The 24,686-nt window shown below is 42.9% G+C and overlaps 2 protein-coding genes and 2 pseudogenes across 2 annotated transcripts; 3 read left to right on the top strand and 1 right to left on the bottom strand.

The window, feature by feature from the left end:
* Positions 1-1,185: 1,185 nt before the first annotated feature.
* On the top strand, positions 1,186-2,818 carry exosc4 (exosome component 4). Its single transcript, XM_024010092.2, has 3 exons — positions 1,186-1,424; positions 1,859-2,065; positions 2,319-2,818. The coding sequence occupies exons 1-3, from the start codon at positions 1,254-1,256 to the stop codon at positions 2,676-2,678; spliced, it is 738 nt and encodes a 245-aa protein (XP_023865860.1). The 5' UTR covers positions 1,186-1,253; the 3' UTR covers positions 2,679-2,818.
* Positions 2,819-2,922: 104 nt separating this feature from the next.
* LOC111979604 (glycosylphosphatidylinositol anchor attachment 1 protein-like) lies at positions 2,923-10,426 on the top strand (annotated as a pseudogene).
* A 518-nt stretch (positions 10,427-10,944) lies between these two features.
* LOC111979504 (glycosylphosphatidylinositol anchor attachment 1 protein-like) lies at positions 10,945-12,060 on the top strand (annotated as a pseudogene).
* Positions 12,061-13,163: 1,103 nt separating this feature from the next.
* On the bottom strand, positions 13,164-18,313 carry LOC111979501 (ranBP-type and C3HC4-type zinc finger-containing protein 1). The gene is made up of 9 exons (XM_024010089.2): positions 17,839-18,313; positions 17,217-17,391; positions 16,988-17,083; positions 16,740-16,881; positions 16,564-16,654; positions 16,186-16,465; positions 15,986-16,104; positions 15,692-15,802; positions 13,164-15,589 (listed from the first exon to the last, which is right to left on the bottom strand). Exons 1-9 carry the CDS (start codon positions 18,094-18,096, stop codon positions 15,545-15,547), a joined length of 1,317 nt encoding a protein of 438 aa, XP_023865857.1. The 5' UTR covers positions 18,097-18,313; the 3' UTR covers positions 13,164-15,544.
* Between the last annotated feature and the right edge of the window lie 6,373 nt (positions 18,314-24,686).

Here is a 24,686-nt window from a genome sequence, read left to right on the forward strand (position 1 = left end):
AGGACACTGGGTATTTTGACTGCAGGAAAGGGCTACAAGTACATATTCGGCTAGAGGGCCATGGATAAACACAAAGGCACACAAAAAGATCATTTTGTAAATAGCAAAGCGCTCTATACAGTGATGCAGGTCTTTAGAGGTGGTACACATTAAATGGTGTATTACTTTATCCACAACCTTATTCCATTTTGTTGGACTCAAGCGATACTTATGAGTGCGAGCTTGTGGTGATACGACAAATGAGAAAGCACGCGCATGCTCGCAAAAGAGTGAATGGAAAATTGTTATATTTCCATGCAATTTACATCAGAGATTTGTTTGTTTTTTAAAGTTCATCACTACTTTAAATGTCTTGGTAAGGTCGCCACACCGTATTTGGTTTACTTATAGGTTAGTGATGGGAAGTTCGGCTCTTATTACTGACTTGGATCTTTTCGACTCGTTCGGTCAGAAGAACGAATCTTTCGACTCATTTCGTTCCTTTGAATCAGWAATACCCAGAGCACGTAGGACCCCCAATCAGCGAAAGATGAACTGAAAACTCGAGTCGATGACCATAGGCGGTATATTGGAGCTATCATTTGTGACAAGACTTGTAAACGTGTGCTTTAAACAATGTACATTTGTTGACTGCTAGGCATACAAATAATATTATTTATTGATACATTTGAAACGAGATCTAGTTGTTGCGCAACAAGACTATATTGTGAATAACTCTTGGCGGAATGCATTGCTTGCTGTGAGGGTGATGAGCACAGTCCCAAACGATTCGTTCTCGAGTTCGAGTAATTTGAGCAGAGGCTGTGTATGTTTTGGTTCTACAAAGCTGTGTCCATAACATTCAATAATCAATTAATTGCACTCATTCTTGCATTATGTGAATAATTATCAGTTCTAAACATGCATTGTTCTTCTCTATGCTTATTTCATGATCTATTTTACTGCGCTCATATGACAGACAGTTAGTAGTTGGAGCATATCTCTGGGGCCGCTGAGCCGTAGGAGCGTGTATTAATCCTGCTGTTTGTCTCATTGCAACCAGCACTAGTAGGTCAAACGAACGACTGAAATGAACGAGTCACTCAGAAAAACGAAAAATCGAGTCAGTGAAAATAGTCGTTCAAAAATAATGAATCGTTCGCGAAGTGTACATCACTATTTTGGTTGCCTAAAGCCACCGTATCTACTCCAGTGGGCAATGTAGTGTATAACACACGTGCGTAGTTTTCTATCGCCATTTCAAACGTTAAAATATGGCAGGCTTGGAATTATTGTCAGATCAAGGATATCGTCTTGATGGAAGAAAACCTGCTGAACTGCGGAAAGTACAAGCTCGTATGGGTGTATTTGCCCAAGCTGACGGGTCTGCGTACATAGAACAGGGAAATACCAAAGCGCTGGCAGTTGTGTATGGTCCTCATGAAGTAAGTTTCTTGCTAGAATAGCGTGTTAGCAAGATACCCAGTTAGCTAACGTTACATAGATAACAACACGCTAGCTAATATACAACTGAGATTAATTAGCTATGGGAATGTATTCAGCTCGGCTAGCATTTCAGATCAGTTTGTTTATCCAAATTGTAATTTTTCCAACGTAAATGTGTTCAGCCCCCTTGTTCTAGTCTAGAGAGCTAAACTAGCCACCCTGCAGGTCCAGACATCTTTGCAGATGTGGTAGTATACGCAGGGAGACTACACTTTCCCATCTATGGCCTAAGAACGTGAGGGTATATATCACTGCTGCCACCAATGCAGTGATTGAGAAGGAACAGTTGGCGCAATACCTGAAGAATCAGTGAGACTGCAGTTAGGCGGTAAGAGAGGAGTGCATTTAAAATCAAATGTACTCTGTTCTCCAGGTGCGAGGCTCCCGCAGCAAGACCCTCCATGACCGTGCTGTCATCAACTGCCAATACAGCATGGCTACCTTCAGTACAGCGGAGAGGAAGAGAAGACCCCACGGGGATCGCAAGTCCACAGAGATGAGCCTTCACCTCAAGCAGACTTTTGAGGCAGCAGTGTTGACTAATCTGTACCCACGCTCTCAAATAGACATTTATGTCAAGGTACCACACTATTTCAGATATGAATGAARTATGAAATGGGTTGTGGTGGAGTCTGATGCTATTCATAAAATTGTGAAATTAAAGTGGTTGTATATCCTGTCTTTGGGATTTGGAACCAATTTTAAGTTTTGTTTGGTTCGTTTCATGTTCTCGGGTATTGAGATTTCTTCATCAATTTGAACCCTGAAAGATGGGGTTAAAAAAAACATCCTGACTTGAATTGAAACATTTCACACTCCCTCTTCCCTCTCAGATCTTGCAGTCAGATGGAGGGAACTACAGCGCGTGTGTGAACGCCGCCACTCTGGCAGTAGTCGATGCGGGCATCCCCATGCGTGACTATGTGTGCGCCTGCACTGCAGGCTTTGTGGATGAGACCCCATTGGCAGACCTGTGCCATGCTGAAGAGAGTGGAGGGGGCACATCACTGGCCCTGGCATTGTTGCCCCGTGGCGGGCACATCGCCCTGCTACAGATGGACGCCCGTCTCCACCAGGACCACCTAGAGACACTGATGGAGGCAGCAATGACGGCCTGTAAGGGCGTCAGCAAAGTGTTGGACGAGGTGGTAAGGCAGCATCTACAGGAGGTGTCTGCGCTGACTGGAGAGTGATGTAGCTTGGACTTTGCGGTAGATTGGTCTGCGTGAAAGGCAGGGGAGGTAGAGGAGCAGATGGAGTAAACTTTTTTTTATTGTACAATCGTGTTATGCTTTTGTATGAAATGCTTGATAAAAAATGAAATCTAAACCCATTGATGTGTTCTGTCTGTGTTTTGAATGATCCATAAACTTGACTGAGATGATTGGTTGACAGAGCCATAGATAAGGGTCTACATCAGATAAATCAGTCAGCAAAAATAAAACTACTGATTTGTAGCATCACCTGAACCGGGTGTTTTTGTAATAGATTTCTGTGAAACTTCGCTAGGGTCATCTTCCAAACCAATAGGGAGAGCCAGTCATAAATGACAATACAGTAATCTATGTTTATGTATACTGAACAAAATGTGAAGTGTTTTTTTGCTAAAGCGATAGTTGAGTTGGTCCGTCACACAATAGTACCGTAAGAAACGAGGAAAAACATGTAGCGCAGTATGGCCTAGCTGCACCTGTCATCTTGGGTGTTACACTTACTGTGCCCGAGAGGTAGGCTCTGGCTTATAACTATACATTTGTAAAGGTATTAAGACACATTGTTTGGTTGAAAATAAACACCGTTTCTGTATTTGCGTGTGCAACGTACCTGGTTCTATGACGCCAGCTAACACATCTTCCCAATCAATATTGGGTTAGCAGGTACGCTAGCTAGGTTAACGATGTTGAGCGCTAACGCTATATTATTGTGTGAGTCTTAGTTTCCTAGGGTCCAACTGAGCCAGTGTGAGTGGTACAAGGCAACAATATGGGACTGCTGACCCAAACCAAAGGCGAGCCCTGACCGACCTTCRCACCTGTTTCAATGCACCAATTTGGTGAGTCCTTGTAGAATCCCGAGGGAGAATCCGTTGGGGAATGGAATGTAACTGGGCAACCTTTTGATGTAAGTTACCCAATCCACTTTGTAGGGTATCATTTAAATGGTTCCCCTATAAAAGTAGGGTGAGTCAGCCCAGCCCAGCCTCACATTCAATTCGCGCATATATGTACAAAATGTATTTCAGCAGATTTCGTGCGTTTTTGRGCATTTTTGGGGTGGTTCAATTCGTTTGAAAATACACGAATTTCTGTGCTACTTAATTCGTGCGAAAATACACGAATTTCTGTGCTACTTAATTCGTGCGAAAAGACACGAATTTAACCAGTAGGCGACACACAAGCCGTTGCAACAACCATAGACGCGATCGCCTGTATTTATTTATTTTACGTTATGAATATATAGATATTTTGTCTTTTTTTTAACCATTTAACCATAAGAGGTTATATATATATTGTCTTTATTTAATCCCTATTAAAACATTGTGGTTTTATGCCTATATGTACTGTTTTCGATTTTTCTGAACAGACTTTTCAGGATAGAATGAATGTAAGCAATGCATGATGGTTAATGYTGTTTTATTCGGTTGTAGTTCCATGTATTTCTTAAAAAATAAACGTGTAAACCATTTTTATTGAACAGAATGTAACTGAAAATACAATGGCAGCCTTGCCATTGTCCARCAATAACAAAACATTTTTTTTTCGTATAACATTTGGGGAAACGTATGCAGTCATTGTAGTCTTACATTTTGTTGGCCAACCAAAATTACCAAAATGTTAACCCGTAATAAGGCTAGGGTGGCTGAGTGTAAATACATGGCTCTGAGTGTAAGCACCTTTTCACTAGAAACGTTCTTGTGTTCAAATTACCGTCAGTGCGAAATAGCTAGAAAGCTTTCGTATTTCCACTTGGCTGCACCTACGGTTACGATAACGATAAATCAAGTGCAATACCTGCGTCGACCTGTGTCGAGCAGCAAAACACCGGAAAGCTTCTAGCCTACCGGAAAGTTACAAGAAGAACAAGAATAGTTACCTCATCCGGTCATGTGACAATCTGGATGCCCCCTAAAAGCAATTTCAACCGTTTTGAAAAAMGACGCCTGGTAACCCCCAAAAAATACCAGGTGCATGAAAAGTTTGGACTTAGAATATTTTTTGAAAACCTCCATAAATCACTCAGGCCATTGACTCGAGAAGAAAAAACATAAAATATTTTCCAGAAGAAAAAACAGAATATTTTTTGAAAACCTCCATAAATCACTCAGGCCAGCACCCATTGATTTGGGGCGGTYGTATAGCGCTCCCAGAGCGGGTATGGAAGTCTGGATCCCCCCTAAAAGCATTTAAGGCTCTGTGTGTCTTTAAGCACCATACTTTTTCACTCCATCCTTGCTGTGTGTGTGTGTGTGTGTGTGTGTGTGTGTGTTGTGAGAGAGCTTTTCTTTGACATCTGTTTAGCGAAATTACTGATTTACAGTTCATGAGGGTTGACCGATTCACACATTTAAAGTTTTGGAAAGATCTGACTTTTTTAAACCTTCGAAACCACCTATGACCCCATTTTAAGGCACTTCCGGTTGGCACAGGAAGCTATAAGTAAATACATATCCTGATCGGGTATGCTTTTACAGAATCCTGAGTTTTAAGTCTATACGTTAAGAACTGACTGATTTACACAGGGTTGAATGCACTATATATCACAAACTGCTGGTTGGGTATGGCAAAACACTTTAGGGTGTTTATCACTTCCGGTTGCTCCAGGAAGCTTAGAATCAACACAGGTAGACCTCATAGTGGCTTGATGGATTGTCATTGAAGACAGGTTCATAAGACATTCATAACCCACATAGGCTTCAGGTTGAATTTAGGGGTGCAGGCAATGTGTTCCTATGGGGTGAGATGTCATTGTAAACTGTTTGATGAAACACCTTCTTTAACTGTTAAGGGTTAATGCCACACGGTCAATGTTAGGCTTGCACAGAGACCTTAGGAACGTTCCTGAGGTCAAATTGTGCTTCTAAACCTTAACAGTTCTCTCTCTGTCTCCCAAAAGCAAAAGACTTAAATGTAGGTCAAGGGTCATCTTCTTGTCGCTGCGCTCAGACCGAGCAAGCTACGGTCAACGGGGCATCTCGTTGAACTCGGCACGGCTATGGTGATGTCATTTTTAGTGGTGATTTCAGAATGCTATTTTGGTGGTTTTTCACTGTTGAAACATATTGCAAATGCACAAAAGTCAACTAGCAAGTCAGTGTCCATCAGCCAATTAGATATTTTCAGACACCAAACTGATACCATCTGACTCCAAACTCACTTTTTCCAACTCGTTTAGAAGCCAACTATCACATATTTCAGCGGCCCAAAATTCACAGCGCCTTCCATTTAAACCATAATAAAACAAATAATACGTAGTTATGTTCTAGCTGCGGGTCCAGTTTTCACATTATGTTTAGCCCTATGTGAGGCGACCTCGAATCCCAAGTTTCGTCTCGATAGGTCATTCGGTGCCCGAGCAAAACCTTAATTGGTGCTGAAATTCCACTTTTTTCCATGCCTTGCTACGGGGTCCTTGAATGAGCTATCGGACAGAAATGTCGGGGTCCGTCTCTATGGGCCGAGCCGGTTTCAATGCACCTAGTCTTGCAACTCTGGGACTTTTCTAAATGTCACCATTTGTTAATGCTCAAAATGAATTGAAGTCATGCAAATGCACCGAGGCTTTTTATCGGTCCGAAACCGTCTAGAACCACATAACTCACCGTGCTTAATCGACCTGAGCTCTAGAACAGGTTTGTAAGTTTCAGAACTCTAGGTCTGACGGTTCTTTAAAAGTTCAAACAAAAAAGTAACTATTGCAGGCACTGTCTGCCTCTAAGCCCCTCAGTGTGTCACTCCATCCTTTCTGTGTGGGTGTGTAAATTTTTCCTTGAAATCTGATGGGATGAATGACTGATTTACAGTCATGAGGGTTGCCTATTCACATATATTAATTTTGGAAAGATTTGACTTTTTAACCCTTCGAAACAGCCCTTTTGACACCAATTATGGCACTTCCGGTTGGCACAGGAAGCTGAAAGTAAACACATATCCTCATTGGAGTGGGCTTTTACAGAATCCTGAGTTTTAAGTCTATACGTTAAGAACTCACTGATTTACATAGGGTTGAATGCACTATTCTCTCAAACTGCAGGTTGGGTATGGCAAACACTTTTAGGGTGATTTAACCACTTCCGGTTGCTCCAGGAAGCTTAGAATCGACACAGGTAGACCTCATAGTGGCCTGATGGATTGTCATCGACGACAGGTTCATAAGGCATTATTTAACCCACATAGGCTTCAGGTTGAATTTAGGGGAGCAGGCAATGTATTCCTATGGGGAGACATGTCATTGTAAACTGTTTGATGTAAACACCTTCTTTTAACTATTAAGGGTTAATGCCACACGGTCAATGTTAGGCTTGCACAGATCGGGAGGACCTTAGGAACGTTCCTGAGGTCAAATTGTGCTCTAACCTTAACGGTTCTTCTCTCTGTTCCAAAAGCAAAAAATATGAAATTGAGGTCAAAGGGTCATTTGGGTCCTTCTCTTGTCCCTGTCGCTGCACTCAGACCGAGCTAGCTACGGTCAAGCGCGGGCATCTCGTTGAACTCGGCACGGCCTGGAGATAATGGCAATGTCATTGCAGGCTTTGTGTGTCTTTAAGCACCGTACTTTTTCACTCCATCCTTTATCCCCTTTTCTTCGTGGTATCCAATCGCTAGTAATTACTATCTTGTCTCATCGCTACAACTCCCGTATGGGCTCAGGAGAGACGAAGGTCGAAAGCCACGCGTCCTCCGAAGCACAACCCAACCAAGCCGCACTGCTTCTTACAACAGCGCGCCTCCAACCCGGAAGCCAGCCGCACCAATGTGTCGGAGGAAACACCGTGCACATGGCCCCCTTGGCTAGCGCGCACTGCCCCCGGCCCGCCACAGGAGTCGCTGGAGCGCGATGAGACAAGGATCCCTACCGGCCAAACCCTCCCTAACCGGACAACGCTAGGCCAACGGACCTCCCGGTCGGGCCGGCTGCGGCGAGAGCCTGGGCGCGAACCCAGAGACTCTGGTGGCGCAGCTAGCACTGCGATGCAGTGGCAGAGCTTCGAGACCCACTTAAAAAATGTTCGTCTGAACACACTGCAACTGGATCTGTAACTTTTTTTTTTTTAACTCCTTTTTGTGACACATGACCAGTTTGTCAATGTACGATTTCTCTTAAATTACGATAGATAAATGGCTGGTTCTTTTTTTCCTGACACCGTATGCTATGTACTTTGACGTGAAGCGGTCAAATTAGCACCCTACTTTACGTTTTTGACCTTTAATCCCAGAAAAATGGCCATAACTAAAAAGCGTTGAGGCCTCGACGCCATCTTGTTCGGGGCCAACTGTCCATTACGTCTTCGAAATATTTTCCGTTTAGGAGAAAAGGCCACATGCATTTGCAATGTGCTTGTGCATTTGCAATATTATTTATTTTCCCTCTGGTGGGAATTCCTAGACTGCGGAAAAATGACCAAAATGTGTTTTTTATAAAACCGAAACCGAACGTCCGAGAGATTTAGTTTGATGACTTCCTGAAAGATCTCTCCCCCGCGCACGGCCCGACGCCGTCCGCGAATTTTAGAACGTTGCAGGACGTCTAGTAAGGGACCTTACATTTGCAATGTGGCGTTTCTCACTAACCATAGGCGAGTGCTAAAATGTTCCCTTAAGGTATGGAAAGGCCTTGGAAAGGCCATAAGTGTAAGCCAACATAATTCATTATTTTACTTAACATGTAATACATGCATTATGAAGAAAATTGTGTAATTTAGGCTCCACGAAATATGAAATGGGTTATGAAGAAAATCGTGTATGGTTGCCTACATGACAAAAAGGCGTTCTGATTACAAGTGCACCAGTATCCAAAGTATTAAGCGAAATCAAGCACAGAAAACAGCATTGGCATTAATAAACATATTTCCCACGAATTAAGTCGCAGGTAATGTGCGTCTTTTCTCAAAAATTCTGTTCAGCAAGTCTAAAACAGTACAATTAGGCATACAACGACACATTTTAAACAATGGTTAAACAAAGCAACATTTCGTATATTCATGACGTTGAATTAGCCATTAGAAGAACAAAAATGAAATATAAATTATCGCGTCTATATGGTTGTTGCAAAGGCTTGTCGCCTACTGGTTAATTCGTGTCTTTTCGCACGAATTAAGTAGCACAGAAATTCGTGTATTTTCAAACGAATTTAACCAGCCCAAAAATGCACAAAAACGCACGAAATCTGCTGAAATACATTTTGTACATATATGCGCGAATTGAATGTGAGACTGTGTTGGTCAGCCTGATAAGCCTTCTTCCTATTGCCTATCTCTAGGTCAGAAAATGATCTGCCCTTCCTATCACTAACCCCAACTTTGACATTCAGTGCTTAATTTACCTATCACAATTCCAGCTGTAAGAATGATATAATCCCCCTGTCTCTCCCATAATTTCCTTCTGCGTTTCTCTTCCTCTCCTCTGTAGTGGGATGCCGGTGGATTGGCTGGTGACACTATGCAGTCTCAAGGCTGGGAAGTGTTTACTCAGAGCTTCACCTGCAAACTTCCCTTCCCGATGAAAACAAAGAGATATGCGAGTGTGTGCTAAGACAAAGTTGTCTAAACATGCATTTAATTTGATCACAGTGTGCACACACTTTCACACAGATGCATTCCTTCCTCTCAGGCTTTAATTTCTTCTTCTTCTCTCACTCATCCTTTCTCTGTTTGTCTGTCAGTCTCGGTCAGATGGTGCATGGCACTAACATTTATGGGATCCTGCAGGCCCCCAGAGCCCCTCATACTGAAGCCCTGGTGCTGAGCGCCCCCTGTAGTGAGGGAAACAACAACAACCAGGCTGGGCCTTGCCCAGTATTTCAGGAGTAAGCAAGTTTACTACTTACACAGACCATTGGAGAAGCACCACACAAGCATACACCCCTACCTTCTTTCTTTAATTAATCAGTCAATGATTCGGTCTCTTCTCAGGTCAGATCCACTGGGCTAAGGATATCTTTCTGGTCAATGAACATGAACTGATCGGCATGCAGGCCTGGCTCGAGGGATACCACCACACCAACACCACTGGTCAGTACCTGCATCTCTGTAATGATGTAACCCTAAAATGCACCAGTCGTAGAGACACCATTATGGACTCTGTATGTATTCTCAATGTCTCTATACCATCAACCCCAAACCTGCCAACACTGTGCCTCACTCTGGGTCCCCCAGGTGGTGACTGGTCTCCGCTGCAGGGGAGAGGTGGCTCCATCCAGGCAGCATTGTCTCTGGAGCAGAGCAGTGACATCATCACCAGTCTGCACCTGGTGCTGGAGGGGCTCAATGGCCAGCTGCCAAAACCTGAACCTGGCCAACCTCTTCTAAGCCTTCTGCCAGAATATGGTATACCTGTGTACCATCCAGGGAAAGGTAAGGAGGAAGTCCAAATGCCAGTAGTTACTTCAGTGAGTAATTCATTTGATATACTTGCAGAAGGTACTTATATTTAAAACAAATGTTTTCAGAGGTCTAATAATAGCACACCACAAACATTTCAGCTTGTCCCTTCCTCTGTATTTGTGTCAGGTAAGGACGAGCCAGTAATAACATGTTTAATTATCTGGCTGTCATGCTGACTGCCCTCTCTCCATCCAGCTCCAGAGGAATGACGTTGGYCTACAGCTACGTGGCCCAGACCATGATGCTGTTGAAGCAGGCCAGCGGGCGGCCCTGGGGGAACCACGGCCCATTCCTTACATACCACATAGAGGCTGTGTTATGAATTTTATGAATAATGACTAAATGATGTATACATTTAACGTAGTACTATAACTAACAGAATTCTACCCTGTCATTGTATGATTGTATGACATTTATTTATCATACAACTATAAATCTGATGTGTGTGGTTTTGGTCAGAATTGGAACGGGGACTTTTTGTTCCTTTTTGGTACGTAGGCAGGGTGCAAGTGTGAAACAAATGATAAGAGGAGCTATCGACAGACAAGCTGGACTACTGTGTTCCTTACAGGACATTCTGTCCCCACCCAGGGAGGGGAGAGACCTTGGGCTTGTAGTAGATTGTATAACAGGTGGCAGACAATGTATAAGAAAGAGAAGACTTGTAAACTATATTGTCATTGTCTCGGAGAGGAGGAGGGACATTTATGACGAAATGTGCGGTATATAGACCAATGTACAGGAAATGATTAGCAGAGCTCTCGTAAATAAACATTCATGACTATTGTAGACTGGCCTCTGTCTGTTTTCATTTCTATCAGTATCCTACAAATCCTGATATAGCAGACTGAGTAGTTAAATTGAATTGGTTTATGAACATCGAGAACATGATTCTCATAACAGGCTGCCACCGTCAGGGGCATCAACACCTTCAGACAGTATAAGACTGACACCACCACCATTGGCAGGTCAACTACTGATGTCCAAGCTTCAATTCAGATGATCAGAAAACATTAACATTTTTGTAATTTCTATGGTGACATTTTCACTCTTAAAATTCCATGCAAATAAACCTGTGTGTGTCCCTCATCCTCAGGCTCCTGGAGGGGATATACCGGAAGCTGAACAACCTCCTGGAGCGTCTGCACCAGTTCTACTTCTCATGCCCTCACTCTCTCGCTTTGCCTCCAGTGGTTACTACATGCCCGCCTTCGGCCCGCTGGCTGTCATCATGCTGCTGCGTGTGTRCTTCAACCTCTGGGACCTTGGGGATTCTAGTTTTATTTAACCGTTATTTAACCAGGTAGTCCAATTGAGGTCAGATTACCTTTTTTCCGAAGGGAGACCTGGCCAAGAGGGGAGGATGGTTGGAATTTACTTTCTCCTCGTCTGTCCTCCCATCAGCCCAGGGATCCTGTTTATACTGACTCCAGTAGTGATCAGTCATATGACAGGGGTAGCTCTGTACACCCTCCCCATCCTCTCTCAGCAGATGGCTATGTAACACTTCCCTGTGTCTGAGACTGAAACTGTGGTCCTCACTGCTATTGTCATCTACACAGCAGGCCCTGCCACACAACACACACAGGTACACACACACCCTCACATCCCTCTCTTTCTCTCCCTCTCAAATACACACACTCAAAGAAAACACAACCTGTTTTCCCACTAGCGCCGGCTGTCGGCTATAGAGCCGGTTACACACTCATTTTAAGCCGGGTACTTTTTCCACTTAAATTAACTAGGCTACTTTTTCAATTCGTATATCAGTAAAATAGGCAGCCGAGCCCTCCCACTAGAATGAACGATATGCATCTTCTAGCGATCTTGATAGGACAGGTGCCTGTCAATCACAAAGTGAGCGATGACAGGGAAACACTGCTGGTTTGACAGTCTGTCTGTCCCACCTCTCCGTACCTGTGGGTGTGTGTTGTGTACGCTGTGGTTGCAGTCAAATTTCTTTACACGAAGGGTGAGAGCATGATGCTTCTTCATCGTCTGTGAGTCAATTTGCACGTCCCATATAATGTCGTCATGATGAGCTGAAATCCATTTAGCCTATTGTTTTCTGGCACGRTAATTTATTTTCCTTTGCAATTCATATACAGCCACGAAGTGCTGGTACAAAGGCTTACTCTGATTTGATTGACGAACAGCAAGCTTGACTAGTTTATAAATGGTGTGGAACTGACTGAATAAAGGCGATCTCATATTCTTTACATTCATAAATCATACAATGTAGTTATGTCTATGATATCACATTGGGACAAGTAAACTAAAGTTCTCGTTTGTATTTTTGATATGAAGTCCATCAGGACTTGCCAGACAGTGATGTTAAAGTGATTGACTCAGTTGCACACTGGTAGACTTTTTGGCTATTATCTGCAGGAACAATAGGTAGGCTAGTGGAGCGATACTCTCACACTGGTCCAAAATATGATAAAAAGAAAACAGATTGAATTGTTGTAAAAGCTAATGATACTTCTATGGTATTTTCAAAGATATTGATACAGATCTACTGGTTAATCAACGTGTTGACAACGGAGTAGTCAACTGCTGCTTTCTGTGTAGCAAAGCCCATGATTAATACTTCCTTCATTCTTCAATCATACCTGTAGTGCAGATGGCTGAGAAAATGCCTCTTTAAAAGGAAGCCTGTTGAAGTCAGCAGACTCTTACAAGATTCTTAAAAAATAAATCTGTGGGTCAGATGTTAAAGTATTTTATTTTTTATAAATGACGTGTGTGGCAGAATTGTATTGGGTTCAGGCTTGTGTGCATGGGATGGTTTTGGTTTATCATACCCAAATACATAACTGAAACTGTTTTGGATYTTTCTTGGTTATGTTAGTGAATATTCTGCTAATTGATCAAACTGAACAACAGTTCCACTGACATTGGAAGGGACAAAATAGAATGTTAAGGAGGTAGCAACATCCTACTGCCAACCTCATGGTAAGTAAAAACATCCATAATTGTATCTACTGTATGAACTAAGAATTGTCTTTACTTTCAAATGTTTAAAAAAAAGTACTTGAACACTAATTTATAAATGCTGAAATAAAAACTTAATTCAAACTTGATTAACTTATGTTTATTCAGTTAACACCATTTTATACAGTCATGTTCCTGCCAAAACATTGTCACTATCACAGTTCAGACAGAAACTTATTGGCAAGTAGGTGAAACGCATTACGCGTCAACATTGCCAAACATTCTGTTAAAACACTAAATACAATGTTATAAAAATAAAAGCACTTTTAAAACCCTGTCACTTCCACAGCCTCCTAGCAAGCAATTGCCCTCCTATAAAACAATATGGCACCAACCAATGACAGACCAGACCTGGGCCTGTATTCACACTGAGGGTGCCTGATTAAGCTGAACCATGAACGGGCAAAAGCGGTGAGAGAGAAGCGCCAATCTCAAATCAAACAGCAATCTGCGCCGCTCGGTCATGTCAACAAGGCATCATTCAGAAACATCTTTTACATAAAAAACCTGTTKGAATTTAACTAGTTTTCATTGTCAGTGTTTTTATCCACGCAATCATGTTTGCATGTGAAAACACAGAATCCTACTCATTACCCCACCTGCTTAACCTACATCATGGTTGCTTTGAGCTGACTTCACCGTCAACAGCAGGGCACCTGGCTCACGCTCGGTTCCAACTGGAACGCAATCAACTCTTACCCGGTTCACCTGGGGCATTAATCGAATCCCCTCATTGTCTCAGAGTAGGATTGCTGATCTAGGATCAGGTCCCCCATGTTTATTTAATTATGATCTAATCTGATCCTAGTAGGGCTCACCCCATATGCTGCTGGCATGGGCTCACCCCATGCCAGCAGCATACCACCCTGCATACCACTGCTGGCTTGCTTCTGAAGCTAAGCAGGGTTGGTCCTGGTCAGTCCCTGGATGGGAGACCAGGTGCTGCTGGAAGTGGTGTTGGAGGGCCAGTAGGAGGCACTCTTTCCTCTGGTCTAAACAAAGATCCCAGGGCAGTGATTGGGGACACTGCTCTGTGTAGGGTGCTGTCTTTCGGATGGGACGTTAAACGGGTGTCCTGACTCTCTGAGGTCATTAAAGATCCCATGGCACTTATCGTAAGAGTAGGGGTGTTAACCCCGGTGTCCTGGCTAAATTCCCAATCTGGCCCTCAACCATCACCTAATAATCCCCAGTTTATAATTGGCTCATTCATCCCCCTCCTCTCCCCGTAACTATTCCCCAGGTCGTTGCTGCAAATGAGAACGTGTTCTCAGTCAACTTACCTGGTAAAATAACGGGAAAAAAATAAATAAAAATTTAGTCAACTGGTCGACCAAGATTTTAGTTGAGCAGTCAAATTGAGCAGAAATGGTTAGGTTCGATTACTCGTTGGTTATTACTGCATTGTCGGAACTAGAAGCACAAGCATTTCGCTACACTCGCATTAACATCTGCTAACCATGTGTATGTGACAATGAAGATTTGATTTTATGTATTTTTTATGGCACGTGAGACCTGTCTGATTCGCGCCTGTCTCAGTGTACAAATCCATTGGAGGCCGCGAGGATGGCACACCCGTATCACCAGTAGTACATTTACTGTTAATTTATTTACGGTAGTTTCTGTGAATGCATTCAGTATTATTAGTCTTACCGTTCTCATTGTCGAAGTGGACACTGTTTGCGGAGTGCACAACATATACTACACTTGTGAGAAACAAGTTTAGGTTTATTTCATTCCATTTTTTAGTTGTCAATTTACTCAGTCTTTTTTGTTTGGAGCACTCAATGTTGAGTAAAGATATGCACCTGATTACGCATAGAAGTAGACCAAGGCTACCTGGCAGCGCCATTAAAAGCAGCAGACAAGCTCAGTGAATATAGTTGATTTTATTAAAACACATAGGGTGTGTCTATATATGGGAAAAAAACATTTTTGACCAATCGATTGGTCGAAAGAACAGACTACTTTCGGTCAACCAATATTTTTGGGGGGGGTTGGGACAGCCAGCACTCCTACTCTGAGACTGTTTAAATACAGGCCCGGGTTTTAAAAACAGCTTTTTTCAGCTTTCAAAGTATCGACTTTCACAGTTGGCCAACTTCAAAAATATACAATATTATCTCATCTGAGATATATCAGGTAGAGGGATGAGAGAAGCACCACCCACCCCTCTAAAATAAATATTGGACTAGTCCACCCCCCCATCCCTTATGTAAAATAAATAAATGGTAAAGTCTGCCACAAGGCAAAGGATGCTGACTCATGTCCACAGAGTCAAAAGCCAGCTCATTGACTATACAGGTAGTTCCTTTTGTGAGCCTCAGCAAGTGGAGTTCAATGTTTGTGCTGCAGCGTCCAGAGGTGTCATCATAGTATGTCAGTAGTGGTGGTGGGTTTGTAGCTCTAAGTTGGTGTGTGAGTGATCAGTCTTCCAGGTTATTGTATAGGTTACGGTTGAGGCAGTTAACTGCTCAATGCACTGATCTGCTCCTCTCTTCTTCCTTTCTCCTTTATCACACAGATGAGAATAAAGAAAATACTATAGTTTACTAAAGGGAGAATAACGGTGATGTGTGCCATCTGTCTGTAGGCATGCCATAGATACAGTACCTGTTGTATGCGGCTGTGCTTGCGTGAGTCAGGTCTGGCTGTACTGCAGATCTCACAGCCTGGTCGGGTAGGCTTGTTGATGAAGGTGCAGGAGGGACACGCCCATTCGGTCTGCAGATCAGAAGGACAGAGAGGATGTGTGTGAGAGTAGGAACTTTCTATTAGTGTATCACAACCAGTGATGTTCAGCGGTACACTAGCTACATYGAACTATCAAGTAAAAGAAGAGTAGGTGCTCAACTCGATCATCTTGCGTAAAAACAGTCAATCACAAATTTAAACATCGGGGTTGACCTGTGTTTTACTGGCTTTGCTGGGCTTATCAGGTTTATCGATAAGATGCAGCGTCTCCAGGTTGAGGGCGTCTCGGATCTCGCTCGTACCCAACCTCTCGGCCCCACTTCCGGTGCTCCCTACAGCCAATCACAACAATGAAAAAGGAGTTCAGTCATGTGTYCGCATGTGTGTAAGTGCATGCCAAGAGGTAAACTTACCCTGGGTGTTGTGGCTGAGCCTGGAGGGCAGGGTGCTGTAGCCCCTCCAGTCCTGGGACAMAGGCCCGTTGCTGGGGGGTGGGGTGAGTTGGGCACCCTCCTGGTCCTGATGGAATAGCTGGCGGGTGAGGCGGGCGTGGCGGGCTGAGACCAAGTAAAGGTAGGCCGTATCCCCATCCCTCTGGACCCCATACGAGGCCAGGGACCTAGGCTCTGTGCACAGGCATTGTCCAATCACCCAGCGCTGCACGCGAGGGTGAAAGCCATACTCCAAAAACACCTGAGAGAGAGCAATGACAGAGGAGAGATTTGTGGACAGTTTCATTTGCCGAATGTAACCCAAATATTCTAGCAAACAGAGACAGAAATGTATCTGACCTGCTGCTTGAGTGCTGCGACAGTCATGTGGGGAAAGACTTTCACTGTGACGCAACAGGAAGAGGAGATGTCTTCCACTGCCACAGACAAACTGCAATAGAGACATGAAACTTTATTAGCACAAATTATCCATGTTCTTTAAGACTACTCCCAAGCTACTGCCTGTTACTTCTCACCTTATCTCTCCTTCGGCGTAACTCTTCTCAGACAGTTGGATAGTGAGCACTGCCTTCTGACGAGCTAGAGCAGACGCGTGCTGAGCAGCACCCTGGCTGTCACCTGCCTCGATCGCCCGGGCAAGCTCCAAGCACAGCTCCTCTTCAGAGAGAGTACATGTTCACTCACACACAGAAAAATTTACCCTATGTAGTCTTGCAAATGTGGTAGAAAGAGAGTGGGGGAATCGTGTGGTGAGGGGACTCACCAGTGAGTGGTAAGGAGGCTGTGCTGCACTGTTCTAGAGCTTCTGCTGCGTGCTGCTGTCGGTCATCCATAGGATGTGGGGAACTATTTACAGCAACTACAGTGAGGGAGAGAGTGGTCAATTGTGCTAGCCACAGTATGGTATACTAGGAAGACACTCCTAATACACAACGACATGAATGCATCTAAGCAAGCAAACAAGAGGGAAAAAGACTGCCATGCCCTCTGACCTCTGTGTGCCTCTCTTAGTGATGACATCACCACAGTGGCCCACTGCTCAGCCTCCAGGTCACAGCGGAAGTTGAAGCGGATACAGTCATGAGGGGGCGTGGCCAAGTGCATCTCGTGAAGGCATGGGGACTTGACCTCATACTGCACAGAGCGCAGGTCAAACTCGGCAATGAACTGGGAGAAAGAAATAAAGAGAATAATTTGCTTAGATCTCTTATCTTTGTGGACTTCATGGATATGGACCTACTTCACCTACTTCACCTTAGAGGGACAAACTGTAACCCCAGTGGCAATGTGCTAACTTTGATGTTTAGTTGTTTACATGCTGGAATAATCTTCCATAAAGAACATTTTGTCTTCCCTTGTACAGACAAACACAAAGGACAGATAAGTAAACTGTAATCATCACAATACACCGTTTCCCACCAATAGGATTACTGTAGTATTTGATTAAACAATATTCCAATTCAGTGACTACTGTATTTTCTGTTAACAGATATTGCTCCAACCAACAAACACATGTGTGCAATTTCTCATGTCAACGCATGAAATGTATTGCATGGCATTACATCAGTTGTCGAGATACAGTAGATCTAGACGTTACAGAGCAGTGTATCTTACCACACTACGGCCGCTTCCGCTAATGTCCCTCAGTGCTAGCCGAAACTCTCCAGCTTTGCTGGGGTCCATGCTAAGTTGAAGACGGAGAGCCTCATCGCCAGCTCCAGGGAGGCAAAGCGGTCGAATACCCGAATGGCAAACCGACACCCGTACCGACATCAAAACGGTATTGCAGTTAGCCAGCGCGGGCCCGCCATGTACAGACTGGGACGGGGCTGGCACAGGCGGTTTACCCCAACCGCCAGAACTCAGTGCCATATTCCACAAGCACAAAAACAGTTGGAACCTCCAAAGCACAACGGTACCTATGTCGGTATCGCTAGTTTGTATCAGTCTTGTTTTTTAACAGCCTACCTGTTAGTAAAGTGATAGCGTTTCATTGTAGCTATCTATCTGGCTTGTCTCTCTCCTAGCTACGATAGTGAAACGAAACAACCCCCCCAAAAAAATATCAAAACAGGAAGTAGCTTGGTTCGTCCTTTATTTACCTCCGATGGAAACCGGTCTTAATAGACATGATCCGAAATCGAGATGGYAAAAAAACAACAGCTTTGCACACCGTGTTAATTGTTGCAACGTTAATGAATGCTGTATTCGGTATTATAATAATAATATCCAATGATAAATAAGTATATTATTGATCATGAGGAGGAAAACAACCAATTATACTTAAAGTGAGTCTAATACAATAATAACGCGTTCACTAGCCTAAAGTTCGATAGGTCGCGATATTGAGTCGTTTCATCTTACCGTCCAAATGGAATCTATGCAACTGGCTATACACAAGATGGACCACAGCCTGCCGTTTCCAACGGGAACAAATTAGTCATAGTGGGCAGAACAAACAATGGCATTTTAAAAAGCTTTTGCAAAGGGTAAAGTCTACAAAACTTAGTCCACTCTGTTCATAACATATTCTAGTTTTGAGAACAGAAAACTGTAATGAGATCAAATGTTTCATCGATGACAAAATTTGCGGAATGTCGGCCAAAATCCATCTCGTTCCATCTTCTCCCACTGCTGGCCAGTGAGCTTCCTCTCACAACCATATTTGGTAGTGAGTGGAAACGCCAAGTGGATGCTTCACATTTATACATCCGGTGAAATATCTGTCTCATTGTTCTATCTGTGCTCATATCCCCCATGGACTGTTTTGTACATAAAATATTCTCCATTCAGGCTGCAAAGTAGAGTTCTGCTACCCGACATTAAACTTCATGTTAGGGGTGGGTAAGGCCTGTTTTTAATCCATAACTAAGGTACGGGCAGGGCTCGGGTAACACTAAATTGATCACTAACATTGTGAAGCTGAGACATTTGCTCATGCTCTGCTGCGCAGTACAGTCATATCTGACTACGATCTGAACCAGAATATGGCTTTACAGGACACATGGAATATGGCGATTCTCCTTAATGGCAACCGTTCAACTTGCCATTCACCAGCTTTTCAAGCTTAAAGGGGAATTTCACCCTAGCTCTGCCACGGCATATAGTCATTACTATATTAACAACATTACATTTTTATCATAAACATTATCCAAACCGCAAGCTAGAACTAGCACATTTTCATTTCACTGGTAGAATCGGGAAGTTTTGACTTCCTGTATATTCGCTGCTCATAATGAACCACAAAGTCCGGCATTAATAGCAAATGCAGATACTGCCCGCTAAGGTAGATGGGGCATGCTCACAAACTTGGACGATGGCATTGTGTACTTCAAACGAACAACATCCAGCAATCTCAGAACTTCTGTTGGACCACAGAGCACCTTTCAGACCATGTAATCAATTTAATCTACCCCTCTTCTCTTTTGACCTTTTCTCTTTGTAATACTCAGGTTATCTGGAGTCATTCCACAGTGCCCTGCTGAAAAATACCCGAAGGCGGCAGCATTTTGGCTACAAAAGCATGAGGGAGCGGGCACACCTTGCAATTATGGAGCACAAGATTGTGGGACAGAAACCAGCAGGAGACACTGAAAGGTATAAAATCAAGACTCCAACAGTAATGACAGAACCACCTCATTCTTCTCTCTGCAGATTCTCAAAACACAATGAAAAGACATGTCTACCAAAAGCCCCCGCAAAGGGCTACTATTGACAAGAATGATCTGTCAAAGTCAATGGGCTGGGGGAGGTTTAAAGACAGCACTTTTAAATAAGGCAAGGTGTTTTGGGTTGTGCTTAGACCAGCATTTCCCAAATTTGGTCCTGGGTACCCCAAGGGGTGCACGTTTTGGTTTTTGCCCTAGCACTACACAGCTGATTAAAATAATGAACTCTTCATCAAGCTTCGATTATTTGAATCAGCTAGGGAAAAAAACAAAATGTGGACCCCTACATGACCAAGTAATTCTGTTTGTGTCTAGAATCCACTCCAGGAAGAAGCCAGGCACCATGGTATTGTCTAAGACAAACAAATTAAATAAATTACTCCTATTGTAGTTTGAACAACAGTTGAACTGTGCCAACATAACATCAACAGTCATAGAGATTACATTTACAACAATATTTCGCTTAATATAAATAAATATGGCATAACCCTCAACTTATGCACAGTGACCAGAACATGTCTGCCTAGGTACATAGGTAGGCAGACAGTATTCTACCTACAGACATGTCTATCAGGCATGCTTAGGCAAATATTTTAATAGTAAAACCAACGTCAGTTTTAGAGATTTAAAATGGTAAATTTTTGTATTAATGTTAATCCTCACTGTTTGCTAGTAACATAGCTACCTAGCTTGCTAGATATACAATATGTGTTATTTAATCTGTTTGGCAGTGGTGGAAAAAGTACCCAATTGTCATACTTGAGTAAAAGTAAAGATACCTTGATAGAAAATGACTCAAGTAAAAGTGAAAGTCAACCAGGTAACTACTACTTGAGTCTGAAAGTATTTGATTTTAAATATACTTAAGTATCAAAAGTAAAAGTATAAATAATTAAAAATTGCTTATATTAAGCAAACCAGATGGCACAGTTTTCTTATTTTGTATTTATTTATAGATAGCCAGGGGCACACTCCAACATGCAGACATAACATACAAATGAAGCATTTGTGTTTAGTGTGTCCATCAGATCAGAGGTAATAGGGTAGACCAGGGATGTTTTCTTGATAAGTGCGTGAATTGGACCATTTTCCTGTCCTGCTAAGCATTCAAAATGTAACGAGTACTTTTGGGTGTCAAGGAAAGTGTATGGAGTAYGAAGTACATCTTTCTTTTAGGAATGTAGTGAAGTAAAAGTAAAAAATAAATAATAAAACAAATGTATGTACAGTATATATATATATATACACAGTCGAATTCTGAAGTTTACATACACCTTAGCCAAATACATTTAAACTCAGTTTTTCACATTTCCTGACATTTAATCCTAGTAAAAATTCCATGTCTTAGGTCAGTTAGGATCACCACTTTATTTTAAGAATGTGAAATGTCAGAATAATAGCAGAGAGAACGATTTATTTCATATTTTATTTCTTTCATCACATTCCCAGTGGGTCAGAAGTTTACATACACTCAATTAGTATTTGGTGGCATTGCCTTTAAATTGTTTAACTTGGTCAAACGTTTCAGGTAGCCTTCCACAAGCTTCCCACAATAAGTTGGGTGAATTTTGGCCTATTCCTCCTGACAGAGCTGGTGTAACTGAGTCAGGTTTGTAGGCCACCTTGCTCGCACATGCTTTATCAGTTCTGCCCACAGATTTTCTATAGGATTGAGGTCAGGGCTTTGTGATGGCCACTCCAATAGTTGTCCTTAAGCCATTTTGCCACAACTTTGGAAGTATGCTTGGGGTCATTGTCCACTTGGAAGACCCATTTGCGACCAAGCTTTAACTTCCTGACTGATGTCTTGAGATGTTGCTTCATTATATCCACATCATTTTCCTGCCTCATGATGCCATCTATTTTGTGAAGTGCACCAGTCCCTCCTGCAGCAAAGCACCCCCACAACATGATGCTGCCACCCCCTGCTTCATGGTTGGGATGGTGTTCTTCGGCTTGCAAGCCTCTCCCTTTTTCCTCCAAACATAACGATGGTCATTATTGCCAAACAGTTCTATTTTTGTTTCATCAGACCAGAGGACATTTCTCCAAAAAGTACAATCTTTGWCCCCAATGTGCAGTTGCAAACCGTACTGTTTTTTTATGGAGGTTTTTGAGCAGTGGCTTCCTTCCTTGCTGAGCGGCCTTTCATGTTATGTCGATATAGGACTAATTTTAGTGTGGATATAGATACTTTTGTACCTGTTTCCTCCAGCATCTTCACATGGTCCTTTGCTGTTGTTCTGGGATTGATTTGCACTTTTCACAACAAAGTACGTTCATCTCTAGGAGACAGAACACGTCGCCTTCCTGAGTGGTATGACAGCTGCGTGGTCCCATGGTGTTTATACTTGAGTACTATTGTTTGTACAGATGAACGTGGTACCTTCAGGCATTTGGAAATTGCTCCTAAGGATGAACCAGACTTGTGGAGGTCTACAATTTTTTTTCTGAGGTCTTGGCTGATTTCTTTTGATTTTCCCATGATGTCAAGCAAAGAGGCACTGAGTTTGAAGGTAGCCCTTGAAATACATCCACAGGTACACTTCCAATTGACTAAAATAATGTCAATTATCCTTCGAAAGCCATGACATCATTTTCTGGAATTTTCCAAGCTGTTTAAAGGCACAGTAAACTTAGCTTATGTACACTTCTGACCCACTGGAATTGTGATACAGGGAATTATGAGTGAAATAATCTGTCTGTAAACAATTGTTGGAAAAATGACTTGTGMCATGCACAAAGTAGATGTCCTAACAGACTTTCCAAAACTATAGTTTGTTATCAAGACATTTGAGCAGTGGTTGAAAAACTAGTTTTAATGACTCTAACCTAAYTGTATGTAAACTTCCGACTTCAACTGTATTTATTTTATTTAACCTTTATTTAACTAGGCAACTCAGTTAATAAAAAAAAAAAAATTACAATGATGACCTATGAAAAGGCAAAAGGCCTCCTGCGGGGACGGGGTCTGGGAATAAAAATGAAAACTTAATAAAAATATAGGACAAAACACACATCACGACAAGAGAGACAAAACAACACTACATAAAGAGAGACCTAAGACAACATAGCATGGCAGCAACACATGYCAACACAGCATGGTAGCAACACAACATGGCAGCAGCATAACATGATTGCATCACAAAACAGGGTACAAACATTATTGGGCACAGACAACAGCACAAAGGGCAAGAAGGTAGAGACAACAATACATCACGCAAAGCAGCCACAACTGTCAGTAAGAGTGTCTATGATTGAGTCTTTGAATGAAGAGATTTAGATAAAACTGTCCAGTTTGAGTGTTTGTTGCAGCTCGTTCCAATCGCTAGCTGCAGCGAACTGAAAAGACAAGAGAACCAGGGGTGTGTGTGCTTTGGGGACCTTTAACAGAATGTGACTGGCAGAATGGGTGTTGTATGTGGAGGATGAGGGGTGAAGTAGTTATCTCAAATAGGGGGGAGTGAGGCCTAAGAGGGTTTTATAAATAATATACAACTAGTGGGTCTTGCGACGGGTATACAGAGATGACCAGTTTACAGAGGAGTATAGAGTGCAGTGATGTATCCTATTGTAACGGAAATCTTCGTCCTCRTCGTCTGAGGAGTAATCTAGCATGGGTAGGATGGTCATCTGAATCAGGGTTAGTTTGGCAGCTGGGGTGAAAGACGAGCGATGATGATAGAGGAAACGAAGTCTAGATTTATCTTTAGCCTGCAGCTTTGATATGTGCTGAGAGAAGGACAGTGTACCATCTAGCCATACTCTCAAGTACATGTATGAGGTTAAGCTCTAAACCCTCAGAGATAGTAATCACACCTGTGGGGAGAGGGGAATTCTTCTTACCAAACCACATGACCTTTGTTTTGGAGGTGTTCAGAACAAGTTTAAGGGCAGAGAAGGCTTGTTGGACACTAAGAAAGCTTTGTTGTAGATCGTTTAACACAAAATCCGGCGAGTGGCCAGTTGAGTATAAGACTGTATCATCTMCATGTAAATGGATGAGAGAGCTTCCTACTGCCTGAGCTATGTTGTTGATGTAAATTGAGAAGAGCGTGGGGCCTAGGATCGAGCCTTGGGGTACACCCTTGGTGACAGGCAGTGGCTGAGACAGCAGATGTTCTGACTTCATACACTGCACTCGTTGAGAGAGGTGTATATATACAGTTGAAGTCAGAAGTTTACATACACTTAGATTGGAGTCATTAAAACTTGTTTTTCAACCACTCCACCAATTTCTTGTTAACAAACTATAGTTTTGGCAAGTCGGTTAGGACATCTACTTTGTGCATGACACAAGTAGTTTTTCCAACAATTGTTTTTAAACAGATTATTTCACTTATAATTCACTGTATCACAATTCCAGTGGGTCAGAAGTTTACATACACTAAGTTTTATCAGAGTTTTTAAACCCAAAGGTGCAATATTGTTAGACTACTGGGAACGCTTGCGAAACAGACCAAGCAGACCAGGCCAGGGTTTGGGGTTTGAGAAGTCAATGAGAGAAGTAAAAAATTCTTCCTTTTAGTTGTGTCACGACTCCCACTGAAGGTGGCTCCCCTGCATGTTCGGGCACCTCCTCTCCCATCTATGGAGGAGCGAGTCCTCCACCACACAGCAAATCTCCACCGTATCGGGTCGGCAATGGACCAGATGATGGAGAGGATGAACCGATGGGAGAGGAGTGGCCTCCCTACCTCACCCCCAGCTCCTCTTCCGCCAGCACCACCTACCCCTCATCCAGCGTCCGYATCCAGTGCTCTGTGTCTGGCGCTCCCCAGGGAGTACGATGGA

Source organism: Salvelinus sp. IW2-2015, linkage group LG19 (assembly GCF_002910315.2).
Source record: "Salvelinus sp. IW2-2015 linkage group LG19, ASM291031v2, whole genome shotgun sequence".
In the NCBI taxonomy this organism is placed as follows: domain Eukaryota; kingdom Metazoa; phylum Chordata; class Actinopteri; order Salmoniformes; family Salmonidae; genus Salvelinus; species Salvelinus sp. IW2-2015.

Coding starts and splice junctions, on each gene's coding strand:
- exosc4 (XM_024010092.2), top strand. CDS start 1,254: ATGGCAGGCTTGGAATTATTGTCAGATCAAGGATATCGTCTTGATGGA. Junction 1,425..1,858: donor TTGTGTATGGTCCTCATGAA/GTAAGTTTCTTG, acceptor TCTGTTCTCCAG/GTGCGAGGCTCCCGCAGCAA. Junction 2,066..2,318: donor AAATAGACATTTATGTCAAG/GTACCACACTAT, acceptor CTTCCCTCTCAG/ATCTTGCAGTCAGATGGAGG.